General features: G+C 37.6%; 1 protein-coding gene across 2 annotated transcripts; it reads right to left on the bottom strand.

Moving 5' to 3' along the window:
• Positions 1-4,275: 4,275 nt before the first annotated feature.
• On the bottom strand, positions 4,276-8,939 carry LOC149141802 (putative WRKY transcription factor 11). 2 transcript variants are annotated; one of them, XM_089446805.1, is made up of 4 exons: positions 8,332-8,923; positions 7,201-7,950; positions 6,708-6,833; positions 4,276-4,909 (listed from the first exon to the last, which is right to left on the bottom strand). In XM_089446805.1, exons 1-4 carry the CDS (start codon positions 8,388-8,390, stop codon positions 4,753-4,755), a joined length of 1,092 nt encoding a protein of 363 aa, XP_089302931.1. In that variant the 5' UTR covers positions 8,391-8,923; the 3' UTR covers positions 4,276-4,752. The 2 variants fall into 2 exon arrangements, with proteins under 2 accessions (XP_089302931.1, XP_089302932.1); XM_089446806.1 differs by lacking the exon at positions 6,708-6,833 and having other exon boundaries at positions 8,332-8,939.
• Positions 8,940-11,878: the final 2,939 nt, after the last annotated feature.

Raw genomic sequence — 11,878 nt, 5'->3', positions numbered from 1 at the left:
GATTCCCAGATCATGGAGCTCTAGGACAATTTGGCAAGGGCCAAATTTATCATTTCTTTCCTTGAGCAAGAAAACAGTTAACTCAAGGTCAAATAGCTAATGATGGAAAAAGAGCAATTTAGGGTGTTGAGGCAAGAGGTCAAAGGTAAAGCAGTGCTAGAGCATGACAAGCATGATGAACAAGAGAAGCAGGTTGGAAGGAAGAGGCCCCGGAAAATGGGTCTCAAAAAGGTATTGTAGAAAGAAAGAGACCAAAACCTACTAGTAAAGGATTTGAGTAGTGAAGACAAAATTGCTATGGAAATCAATGAAGACAGGCAATTTTGGCTAGACAAAGTCAATGGCCATCTAGAGAAGCTTATTGACAAGGCTAACAAAGATAACCAGATGTTGAGGCACATGGCCCACCACTACCAAACCAAAAACAAGATTTGCAACATCAAGGTCAAACAAATGCAAAACAAGTTGAAGGAAACACTAAAAGGCGGAGATGACAAGGACAAATTGGAGATGCTCATTGAGGCATCCATGATAGCATAGTACACCCCATTTTGGCACTTCTAGACCAATTTTGGGAGTTTTTTGAGCATTTTTGGTTTTTGGTGAAATTTGGTGCAAATTCAAGAAAATGCACTAGTTACAGAAATGCAAAGCCTTAGCGCTGCGCTTTTTCCTCAGAGCTCTAAATGACAAATGGTTTGCATTTTTGGAAAGCTGATGGCCTCCTCTCAAAACCCATTTCCTCAAATTTTTCAAGCATGGCTCAAATTTTGAGAAAAATGGGTCAAAAATCAACATTTTGTCCTTCTTTTTGACAGGCGTTATGCTTCTAAAGACACCTTGGGAGAATGAGTTTTTGGAGGCCTTCCCATGGGTCATTTTCAAAATTCAAGATGTTCTAGAAACTAGATAGACAAGGCTAGTTTACGTTCTTTCAGATTTCAATTTTGACTTCAGGAAGGCACCTAAAAATGGCCTCAAACTTGGCGCTGCGCTTTTGCAATTTTCTGAGATTTTAATTAAAAATTTCACTGTGTAATTTCTCAGAGTTTCTAGTTCGATCTGGGTAAAGGTCAAATTGGTGAAGTAAATGAATGATAGAGTGAAAGTAAATGTAAATATGATGTAGTAATGTATGGATAGTCTTTGTTTGATGTAAATTGAGCTTCATTTATGAGGGAAGTTGTAGTCAAAGCTAATTGTAGAATTTGTTTCAACCTCCCTAGACATTAGGGTTTGGTTAAAACCACTCATGTAACCACTCCTAGAGTCATGGATTCGACCCCTGAGCCTAAGGAGAAGTTGTTTTTGGTCTTTATGTATCATTTTCTCAGTCATTGGACTGGTTGGACATCTGAGGAGAGAACCATTGTAGCTTGTATTTGACATCAATTTGCAGCTATTATTTAGGAATTCCTGTGCAATAAGTTTATGATGTTGTTTTTCCTCTGTTATTACTTTATATGAATGATATTTAGCTTCCTTTTCCATTCATCATCTCTTCAATAGTTTTCCTTGCAGTTTATAAACATAATTCTTTTCACTAAGCTCTGTTTTGATGGAAAATTATTATATGTTATTTTCACTCCTGCTTAATGAATTCATGTCATATGCTCATTAAGACCTTTATGTTTCTTCTGAACACCATACTACATCGACAAAACCTAAAATCCATCACAAAAGTGTTGCTACCTTGCTCCTTCATATCTTTGTTGTTGTAATCCTTTGACCCTCTAACCTAGTTATCTAGTTTTTCTCCCTTATCTAGCAACAAAACCCTAAATTTCCCAAAACCTACCTAAGCTTAGCTATCTAGCCTAAAATCCTTTATCATCCAGTCATCTCTTGGTTGTGATTCCATAGAGAGAGCCCTCTCTGGTTTGGTAGGGCTAGCTACCAAACTGAAAGCTTGGTCTGTGGTTACCTCCGTTGATCTCCTCATCAGCCTAGGACATTGTGGGGGATAACAGCGACCTTGCATAATTGAAGCACAAATAACAAAGACATGTGATATAGCATAGATAATAAAATATCAACAGTAATTTTACATGGGAATTACACAAAATTAATCACATTAAAACATACATAAGAAAAGAACACTTATCTTTATGAAAACCATAATTGGTTGCTAACATAGGACGATCTTCCCATTCTTGGGCATTGTTGTTCCAAGTCTCTCAAGAAAAAGCCACCCTCGAGATGGGGGTACGACACCACAAGGGAAAACAAGTGCACTCTAACTCTCAATCCAATAACCTCTGATAGACAATTTTCCCACTCAAGCAACGATCCTAATCATTGGTTCTCTTTTCCCCCTTTGCACACACAACCCAAGAGGGGGTTCCCCTTCTCTACAACTATAGTCCCTCAAGTTAATTCCCTCTTCCAGGGCTTCAATGCTGACTGGCAAGGAAAATATCCATGTTGGAACACCAAGGATGCTTCTATGGCATTTATACAATAGTTTTCAATGTAATTTGGCTCTCTGTAATGTCCCTCTTCCTAGACTTGGATAGCCATACGAATTGGTAAGAATGAAAATGAGCTAATGACCCTCAACTGTGAAAACTAAAAATTTTATGTGAATGTTTCCATCTTGACACTTGGCACAAGGATAACTCCTCTCAACAACCTTTAAAATTACCAAGGTTGATTCCCTCTTTTCATAAACTAAGGTTATGACATTTCGACTTATAATAAAATGATTTGTAACTTGCCTTTGAACCCCTTGGGCCCCCATCAGCCCCCTCTCGTTCCCCTCTTGGGGAGTCATAGCCCACAATACTCTTTTCTTCCCTCTATCCTATAGCCAGTAGTGTACTTCATTATTATTATGTAAAATGTAACATTACATGGATTGGCCTTTGGCCATATCATCCGATTCACTAGCCTATATAATAATAGTTATGAACAATTAAATTTTAAAATTGGGTGTATTACAACAAAATAACCCTAGTTAGTTTCCTTTCCTTTCCTTTGTTAATTCACTATTCTTCCCTATTTGATGTTGAAAACTAATTGAATTACCTTAATTATTCTACAAGCCTAGGTAACCTAACCAACTCTAAAACCGGAATTAATCTACTGACCTCTCCTTTTTTCTACCTCATTTTCACTTCCAAAAGTTTTTAATTTTGTCCTAAAACCAAGTGATTGCTCCACTTCTTTCTTCCATGTGGTAGTGTGGCACGTACACTTAGCATTACACTACATCACATAACAATGAGATTGTGAGAGCATGTCAATCAAAAGTGAATCAATCGCATCATAAAGTGGTTGGTAACTTGTACCAAAAAGCCCTCCTCAATAGCATCTTTTGCAAATGGGTAGATGATCATAAAAGTATTATGCATAGCAAACTTGCTTTAATGAATCTTTGTGAAATAGAATCTAATCTCTGAGTACTTTCCATATTTTCTGCATAACTCATGGTTCATGCCTCACAGCCCGTGCTTTGCACATTCATTTAAGACCATGTAAATTTAAAAAATTCCAAATATATCTAAAAATCCAATTGATATGTATACAGAAAATTCCTAAGCTCTAGCTATAGTTGCAAGTCTACTTACTACCCTGCGAAACAACCAAACAACTTCATATCATCTTGCAAAAAATGGTTCATGATATCAATTTTTCTCATCCTCCAATAATGGAATCACCTCAAAAGGATAAGGATAATCTAGATTCTCAATCAATCAAATAGAAAGTGGTTTAGGAAGCTCCTGTCTTAGTTACGCCTCGTAGTCAGGTTTCATGATAACGAGGAAGTTTGTAAAAAGAATGATACATTGCACAGTCTCGACCATTAGGACCATGGAAACGGTGATGCACACATCTGGATGTGTACCAAAATGTCCTTTAGGCCCAGTTGCATACATTCAAGATTTAAGGGTCAGGCATTCTGCAACCATGTATAAATGTTAAATCAGATATAACTGCATTGCTATATAGGAAATAATTTGCATGTTATAAACCAGAAATCTTTTTCCTCAACCAAGTCCCCACAAGTAGGGTATTCTAGTAAAAAAAAAACATATTAGCATGTAAAATAGGCCAGACTGTAATAAAACAGAAGTGCCTATTAAGTGTGGTAAAGTTATTTTGATATGCAAGTAACCAAAAACAAATATGATTCACAGCAAACCAGCTAGTTTGCAACAGTTAAATCAAGGCATACAAAAAGTACAGAATTATTCAAGCTTCAAGCATGGAATGAAAAAATACAACTTGAGAAACACATAACTGCTGAGAAAGAAAATCACAATAATAATCAACTTTAGACAAGTCTTTAAGATGCATTAAATTATAGCCACCATCCAGTGGAAACAAAAATATCTTCAAGATGCATATACAACTTCATATTATTCCTTGCTCAATTCTAATTACAGGTTGTGCACTTGCAGTTATCAGACACAGCATGAACAGACTAAGCCATGCTGAGCATAGCAGTGGGCATAGCCATGAACCTTAAATTGAAATACCTTCTAAGCTGATAAAGCACTCGGTAAATTCTTCTAGATAAAGTACATGAATGTGAAACTAGAATAAATACATTAAATAATGTATCTCCTTTAGCCTGTAAATATACATCCAAGATTAGTGTCTTCAACATCCATTTAGCAAACTACCAAGGGATCATATCTCCTCAAGGATAGCAAACTTTTATGCTAGCCGATTAAGGAAAATCATATGTGTGAGTGATCACTTTTTTGCCTTGTAGCAGTATCAATAACTGGAAAACTGTAGGAGGACCTAAGTATGCAATACCAGATTTGGACCACCAGGTAATATCCTTGAGTGGTTGTGCTCTCCTTCATAAGTCACAATAAGCATGGAAGGTTCATCTGGACACAGCTCCACATGTTTCCGGGCAGGACAACCTCTCATGCTGCTGCACTTGTAATAGCCCCTATAAAGAAAACCGAATGCAAATTTTAGCTTTATCACACTATCTTTGTTTTGCTCAAGGTATACTGATAGTTGATATCAGAAATGTATCCTTACATACTTTCGACCTTAATTTTACAAAACAGTTGACAACTTGACAGTTACTGGTAAACTAGAAGTCCAAAAATATTTAAAACTAGGTGTGTTGGAAACTAAGAGTAAAGTACAAATATATGAAGAAAGATGAACACCAATTTAAACAGAAAAGCAAGCCAGACAGGCAATAGAGTTGAATAAAGGAATATTTATTCCAGAAAGGACCAGCAAACGTGGGTGCAGAGGCTTCCGATTTAGTCTATAAACATTCCCCAAGAGGTTTGATTTCAAAGATGCTTTTAGTATTCACCAAAGTACTTATACACAACCCCAATTGTTTCAGTAAAACTTGTGATTGAGCAAAATTTTCAAATTAACATCTGAACAGACAGTTTAAACTGATATATGGAGTGCACACTCCAAGGACTATACTAAGGATATGTTAGTAGCAAATTGTGATTACATATACTACAAACATGCTAGAAACAATGTTTCAAAAATCAGAATCAGACTCCGAACCAGCCAAGGGTCTGACTGGACTGGACCCAGAAACCAATCTGAACAGGTCAGTGAACTGGTTTTAAAAATACATAAAATATGAAAAAATTACATAATATTAATGTAAATCAAAAACATTAGAAACCAAATATGCAAAGGTGACTCATGCATATATCAGGTAAGGGTGTATATAACAAAATGGCACCAACTGCCATAAATATCGAACAACATACTGAAAGTTTACACATCAAAGTTCTAAATGGCTTCTAAAGTCCAGAAAACATCAAGCTATAACCTACAGGCTACAAACAATAACTACATATCATTGGTCATCACGATCAATCATAGAATTCATCCCCACTGCTGGTAATGGGATCTTCATCAGCAAATACAGGATCAACCTCTCGCTTGGACTCATCCTCTGGCATGTTAGGGACATTGGTATGAGTGGTTGGCGCTATTGGTGGATCATCATCCAATCCCTCTCACCCCAAGTTATCATCATCAAATTCTCCCAATGAGTTTCCTCTACCTTATCTGAGAAGGGGTCAATATCATTCAAGAATTGGGATCTGTATCAGGCCTCTAGTTCAGCAGAGCACACAAACAATGCCAAATCAGCTCCAAGCTCACTCTGAATCACCACTGCACTGCAAATGCCAATGCTCACAAATGCTCAATAAGAGAGATGCGAGGAAAATAGAGGGGTGGGGGAAAGATCTTTATATAAGACTGTTTTAGGGCTTGATAGGGGTGATGGGTTAGGTTTTTCTTTTGCTTTCTTCTTCTTTTTTTTAGGTAGGCCCAGGTCAGTTCAGATTGGAATCAGTTGAACCGGCTGGTTTGACTGATTTTGTACCCAACCAGCCAGTTCAGTACAGAACTGGTCACGGAACTGGTTCAATGGCCAGTCCTCTGAAATTAGGGCCAATCTTAGTGAACCAGCTGGTTAGTATTGTGGTTCAGACGGTTTGTAAAACAGTTGTTAGAAGATGAAACTACTCATAATCCAAATGGTGTATATGCCCTGAAATGGGCAAGTGTTAAGGCTTTTCTGCCTAGTTGTGCCTCAAAAAAATATCAGATTATGAATGTCTTCGCTGATGTAGCAGGCGATAACTTCAAAGTATGTGCCTAAGGACAACTGTAAGAAGCGTTCCCACAAGATTAAAAAGAGAGAGGTCATTTCCTTTGCTTTTCAATGATGGGAAAGTTCCTATAATTACCTTGGATGTGGGGAGCCCTTGATTGGCTTTTGTCCATACTTCCTCCACGAATAATCATCTGGAGGGATATCTGCCAATTTACTGCTAATGGCTGGCACTTTTATTGTTCGCTTTATTCTTAACTTCCTGCAAATTAATAGAGATAACCACTCTCATTAATTTTATCTCAAACCTACCTTTCTAAGGTGACAAAATAAAAACAGCATTAGATACCAGTCATAAAAATGGATTGGAAAATTTCAAAGCGATGTGAGGAAACATGTAGTCAATATTCAGACCTATTTGTGCAGATGTTGTAGTCGGGCATGGGAATCAACATCAGCATGCGTTGCAGACAATTTTGACATCAGATACAAAACCATGCGAAGACGAACAAAAAGGTGGGAGTAAGGAAAATCAGTATATTTGAATCGTCTTAAAACAAAACACTGAAATGGTAAGTTGAATGGAAATACATCAACGAACAACGAAATGCTTTAACTGTGCAACTAACCTTCGTTTGGAGCAGCGGCAGCCTCCGCTACTAGCACATTTTCCACCAGGCTCGTCGCCTTTTCCAGAACACTTCCTCTTAAAATATAAAGCAGGGGTTACTTCATTAGCGACAGCAAGGGGATATTGCAGTGTCATATGTCTATCATCACCCGCACTGCTCTCTATGCTTACAGATGACACAAATGATTTTGTACAAGACTGAGGAAGATTCCCTGTGCAATTGATTGAATTCTCGAAATTCATGAAATTATTTCTTAGCATTATATCTACTTCAGAAAAATTATTTTGAGCTTGATGACCAGCTAACTGTGGATTGTTCCCATGGGTAGGAAAAAACAACTGTCTTACTTTCTGTAAAATGGGCAAATCAGAAGGCGCAGGAGAAGGCACATAGAGCAATGCGGAAGAGGCATGATGGGCAACGGGATTTGAATTAAGTGGTGGAATAACATTAAAGGCGTCAATAAATGGCTCTACATTGGCTGATACAGGAAGGACAGGACTCTTCCTGATCCTTATATGATCTGTCCTGCCCAATAGGGAGACCGCCTTCCTAAACTTTGACAAGGTTTCCTCTGCCGCCCAACTGAAATCTTCTTGAATTTTTTCAAAGGGGCATTGTTGATTCTGTTTTGATAAGATATTGAGCACTTGATAAGCACTTTGCAGGCCACTTCTAACAGCCTCCTGAATTGAAAGATTGACCTCCAAGGTGGAGGAGAGGAATTTGTCTGAATTCTCCATTAACCTAATTGTCTAAATCATCATTAGAGATAAATCTGACAATCCATGAAAAATAATGATAGATTTAAATCTAGCCCATGTCCTCTTTCAAACAAAAGAAGTAAAAGGATAAAAAGGGCATCTGAGTTCACTAGCAAACTCAAATCTCCATGTCTCAGGAAAGGACAAATACAGAAAAGAGGATAGGAAAAGAAAGAAAAACTCAGGATGCCAGAGAAAGACAGAGCCTGATTAAGTGACAAAGGGAAGCAGGTAATCATACCCTCTATTCTCACATGACAACATTAATTAGGGACACATAATGAAAAAAAAAAAAACAAAACAGAATTAGGTCATTACAAAGAAAGATCTGTCATTTGGGTTTAATGAATGAAAAAGAATATACCTCTTCTTTTTCTTTGAATAAGTATAGTCCCCGAGAAAAAACACAAGTACAGCCGCCATTGTTGACTTACAAGAGGGTAGGGCATCATGAGAACGGCGAAGCAATTATCAAACATCACAATTATGTTGTTGAGATATTCTGATAGAATAATAAAATTGATCTGGTCAATATACATATGGAATGTCCACAAATCCAAATCCAATTCCCACTCGCGTTCCTGATCCTGTTCATGATTAGGGTTTGGATTTGGGCGAACATCCAGGCAGGCTCCTCTTCGTCCTTCTGCCCTCTGTTTTTATTATTTTATTCTTTTCATTCTCCCAACACCATGAGCACCGCTAGTTTGGTTTTATACGTTCAGTTATACTTTATCATCTGGCCGTTTTATTGTTATTGTCGTCCTGCTGAGAAGGAATTCCGCCATAGAGCAAAGCATGTGGGCATTGCCCCTTATACTGCATTAGAACAGAGTTACTTTCCATGCGTTTACTGCGCTTCTCTTCTCATATGGTATCGACTTGGATATGCTGTGGCAGGTTTCTGCTTGGTTATGATGTGGCCGGCATATACTCGAGTGAAATTTAACTTCACTTGATGGTTGGCACAATCATATGTCACATTCAACAAACTTATCCCCCAATTTTTCATTTTATTTTCCACTTATGAAAAGTGGATAGCCTACCCAGCAAACTTGATTGGTTCGCTCATTTAAATGTGTTATTTTCTCTATATAAATCCTTTTGAGTTATTTTTTCTTTATTAGTCAGACATAAATATAATTATCTTATTTTATTTGCATAAATATATTTAAATTTTATTTAGTTCACTCATATTTATCAATTTTTTTCATATTAAATTAATTATATTAACATGCATTTTTCCTATCAAATAATTATATAAATGTTAGGTATTTTTTCTGCATAAATATATTTAAAGTTGACTTAGTTAACTCATATTTACTGTGACGATTTAATTTTCTCAAAAGATTAAAAAAATACCATGAATAGCCAAATATTATATGACTAAATATATGGTTTGTGCTTCCAATGCAAGAGCATTATGAGACTATTCTTTATCACAAGATTACATGAATCACTATCGAGTTAGATAACAAAGTAAAAAAAAAACACAATGAATAGTCAAATATTATATGACTAAGTATATGGTTTATTCTTCCGAGCGTTATGAGTCAAATATTATATGACTAAGTATATGGTTTATTCTTCCGAGCATTATGAGGCTCCTATTTATCACAAGATTACATGAATCAGCATTGAATAAGATAACAGAGTTCATAGTTTTTAGTGATTATTTTGTTTATATTTATTCATTTATTAATTTATTAAATTAATTGTATAGATAATTTATGGTTTAAAAAATAGGTATTTTATAGTTTAATATGAGGGATGTATACTTTTTTATGTTGAATTTTTAGTTGACGTATCTTTTTTAAAATAAAAATAAAATATTATTCAAATAAAAACAAAAATGAATATAAGTATATGTAATATCAATAATGCAGTTCTCAGATGCGTGTGATAGTCACAAAGGTTCGTTGGAGGCGTGCGAGATGGGCAAGTGGCAGCCCACCTGCGTGAAGCACATGACCCTTGGCATGGACGACAGGCTTCGCACATATGCATTTAAGGCAGCATTTACTCTGCCCACCCTCTGTTTGGTCATAGGAACGATGGCGCTCCGTCTCATTTTCATTGTGGCGGTTCTCTGGTATGCTCTCGGCTCAAACCAGGTCACAATCTTGGGCTTCTCTCCTAGCGAGTGTCTGCCTGCAGGCTCCCTTGCGGCACTGGTGAATGACGAGAATTCCTCCCGTTTGGTCTTGCTCTGCAGAGCTTTTTACGCCTTAAACTGCTCCGGCCTCCCTTCAGCTCCTCCTCCTAAAGCCTTCTGCTTTTCACAGGCTCAGTTTCCTGCTCTCTCATTGATTTCGTCCCTCAGTAGATCTTTTGCTTTCCCTCCTCCGTTTAATTGCTTCCATCCCATAATCATGCCGAAAGAAAGGATGCGAATGATCAGCCGGCGCGGCGGTTCACGTGGTCGAGCCACCGCCCAGCATATCTCGACCTCTCTGGATCCCTCTGAAGAAGCGTCGACCTACCCAGCAACCAGAAGTGGCAGAGGTCGAGGTCGAGGACGGGATAGAGGAGAAGCCTGTCAGCATCATGTGCATCCCACTGCCCGCTATCGCATTCCCTGTTCGCTAGCAAATGCCTCTTTCATCGTTTCTGTAACCATCGAAAGATGTGAGCACAACTCAAGTTCGGGTGCTGTTCATCAGGGGGCTACGGAGGAACAGAAGGTGGCAAGTCAAACTGCCACCCCGCGCCAAGGTACTAGAAGCATGCCCACCATGCACCCTGAGGCCAATGTTGGCCCAAGCACAAGAGGAGCGCCTTCCAGCTCTACAAACCGCTCCTCTGACTCCATGGACTCCGATCATTTTGGGTGCAGGGTTATAGAGGAACAGCCAACCACTTCAGATGAAGATTGATAGTCCGCGCCTCTGGTTCCATGGTTTTGCCTCCGAAGTTAAAGCTCTCCTCCCTTTTGATCCATAGGGCTCATGCCTGTCTGAAGCTTTTTTTCATGTCTCATTTCAGGGTCTTTTTTTGCCTATATCTATGTAAAAATCGATCCTTGAAACAACAGTGCTTCACTCAGTCTGATAATGCTGTTCGGGTCAGATTTTGTGTATGTCTGGTATGTTCAATGTTCCTGGATATTACGCTCACTATTGTAAGTCATTTTGATGGTTCTACAGTCAGGATGTCAAGTTTTTGCTATATGTCAACCTCATGGCAAGAAATCTCGAGGCCAGCCTCGTTGTAACTTTTTTGTATGAATAATAGGAGTAGACTAATTGAGAAAAAAAAATATCAATAATGCAGTTTATTGTGTTAGCTGGATTTGTTACTATATTACAATTAGCATAAAACAAATGTGATAAAATTAGTTCACTAGCCATAAAGAAAAAAATATTTTAATGTTCTAAAATAGTATGTTATATTATATGAAATAATATAACATAATTTGATATAACTTTAAAGAAAAATAAAGTAATTAGAAGTAAAAAAGTGTTAAAAAATTTAATGTTGACCATAATAAAATATTTCAATGTCAAGTCTTAAGGGTTAGTTCAAGTGGTCTAGAGCTAGATGTGAAGGTTTGATATTGTTCCTAGTTGTTATTGATCACGGGTTCCACTATCTTCAATTTAGTTTCCCTAATGAAAAGAAAGAAAAAGGCAGTTGTCTATAACGCGACTTTTTGAAAGCTTTTCCGGCGGTTTTTCCGGTCGAAATCCGGCAGGAATTTATTGGAATCGCAAGTTTGATAGCTAGTTTCTGCACAATGAAAGCGTCCCAGGGGTTTTCCAGGGTACTGAATCCAAATATGCAGTGAAAAAACCATTTTAACTGCAACAAATCAAGATTTAACCTCAATTTCTTCCGCCGGATTCCGTCACCGGAATCTCCAAAAAGTCGCATTATAGACAACTCCAAGAAAAAGAGCTTTCCTTCTAAAT

The sequence above is a fragment of the Pinus tabuliformis genome, chromosome X (genome assembly GCF_031772625.1).
Source record: "Pinus tabuliformis cultivar Carrire ecotype Pingquan chromosome X, CPIR1, whole genome shotgun sequence".
Classification (NCBI taxonomy): domain Eukaryota; kingdom Viridiplantae; phylum Streptophyta; class Pinopsida; order Pinales; family Pinaceae; genus Pinus; species Pinus tabuliformis.
The sequence above is the reverse complement of the archived record's forward strand: the minus strand, read 5'-3'. Positions and strand labels throughout refer to the sequence as shown.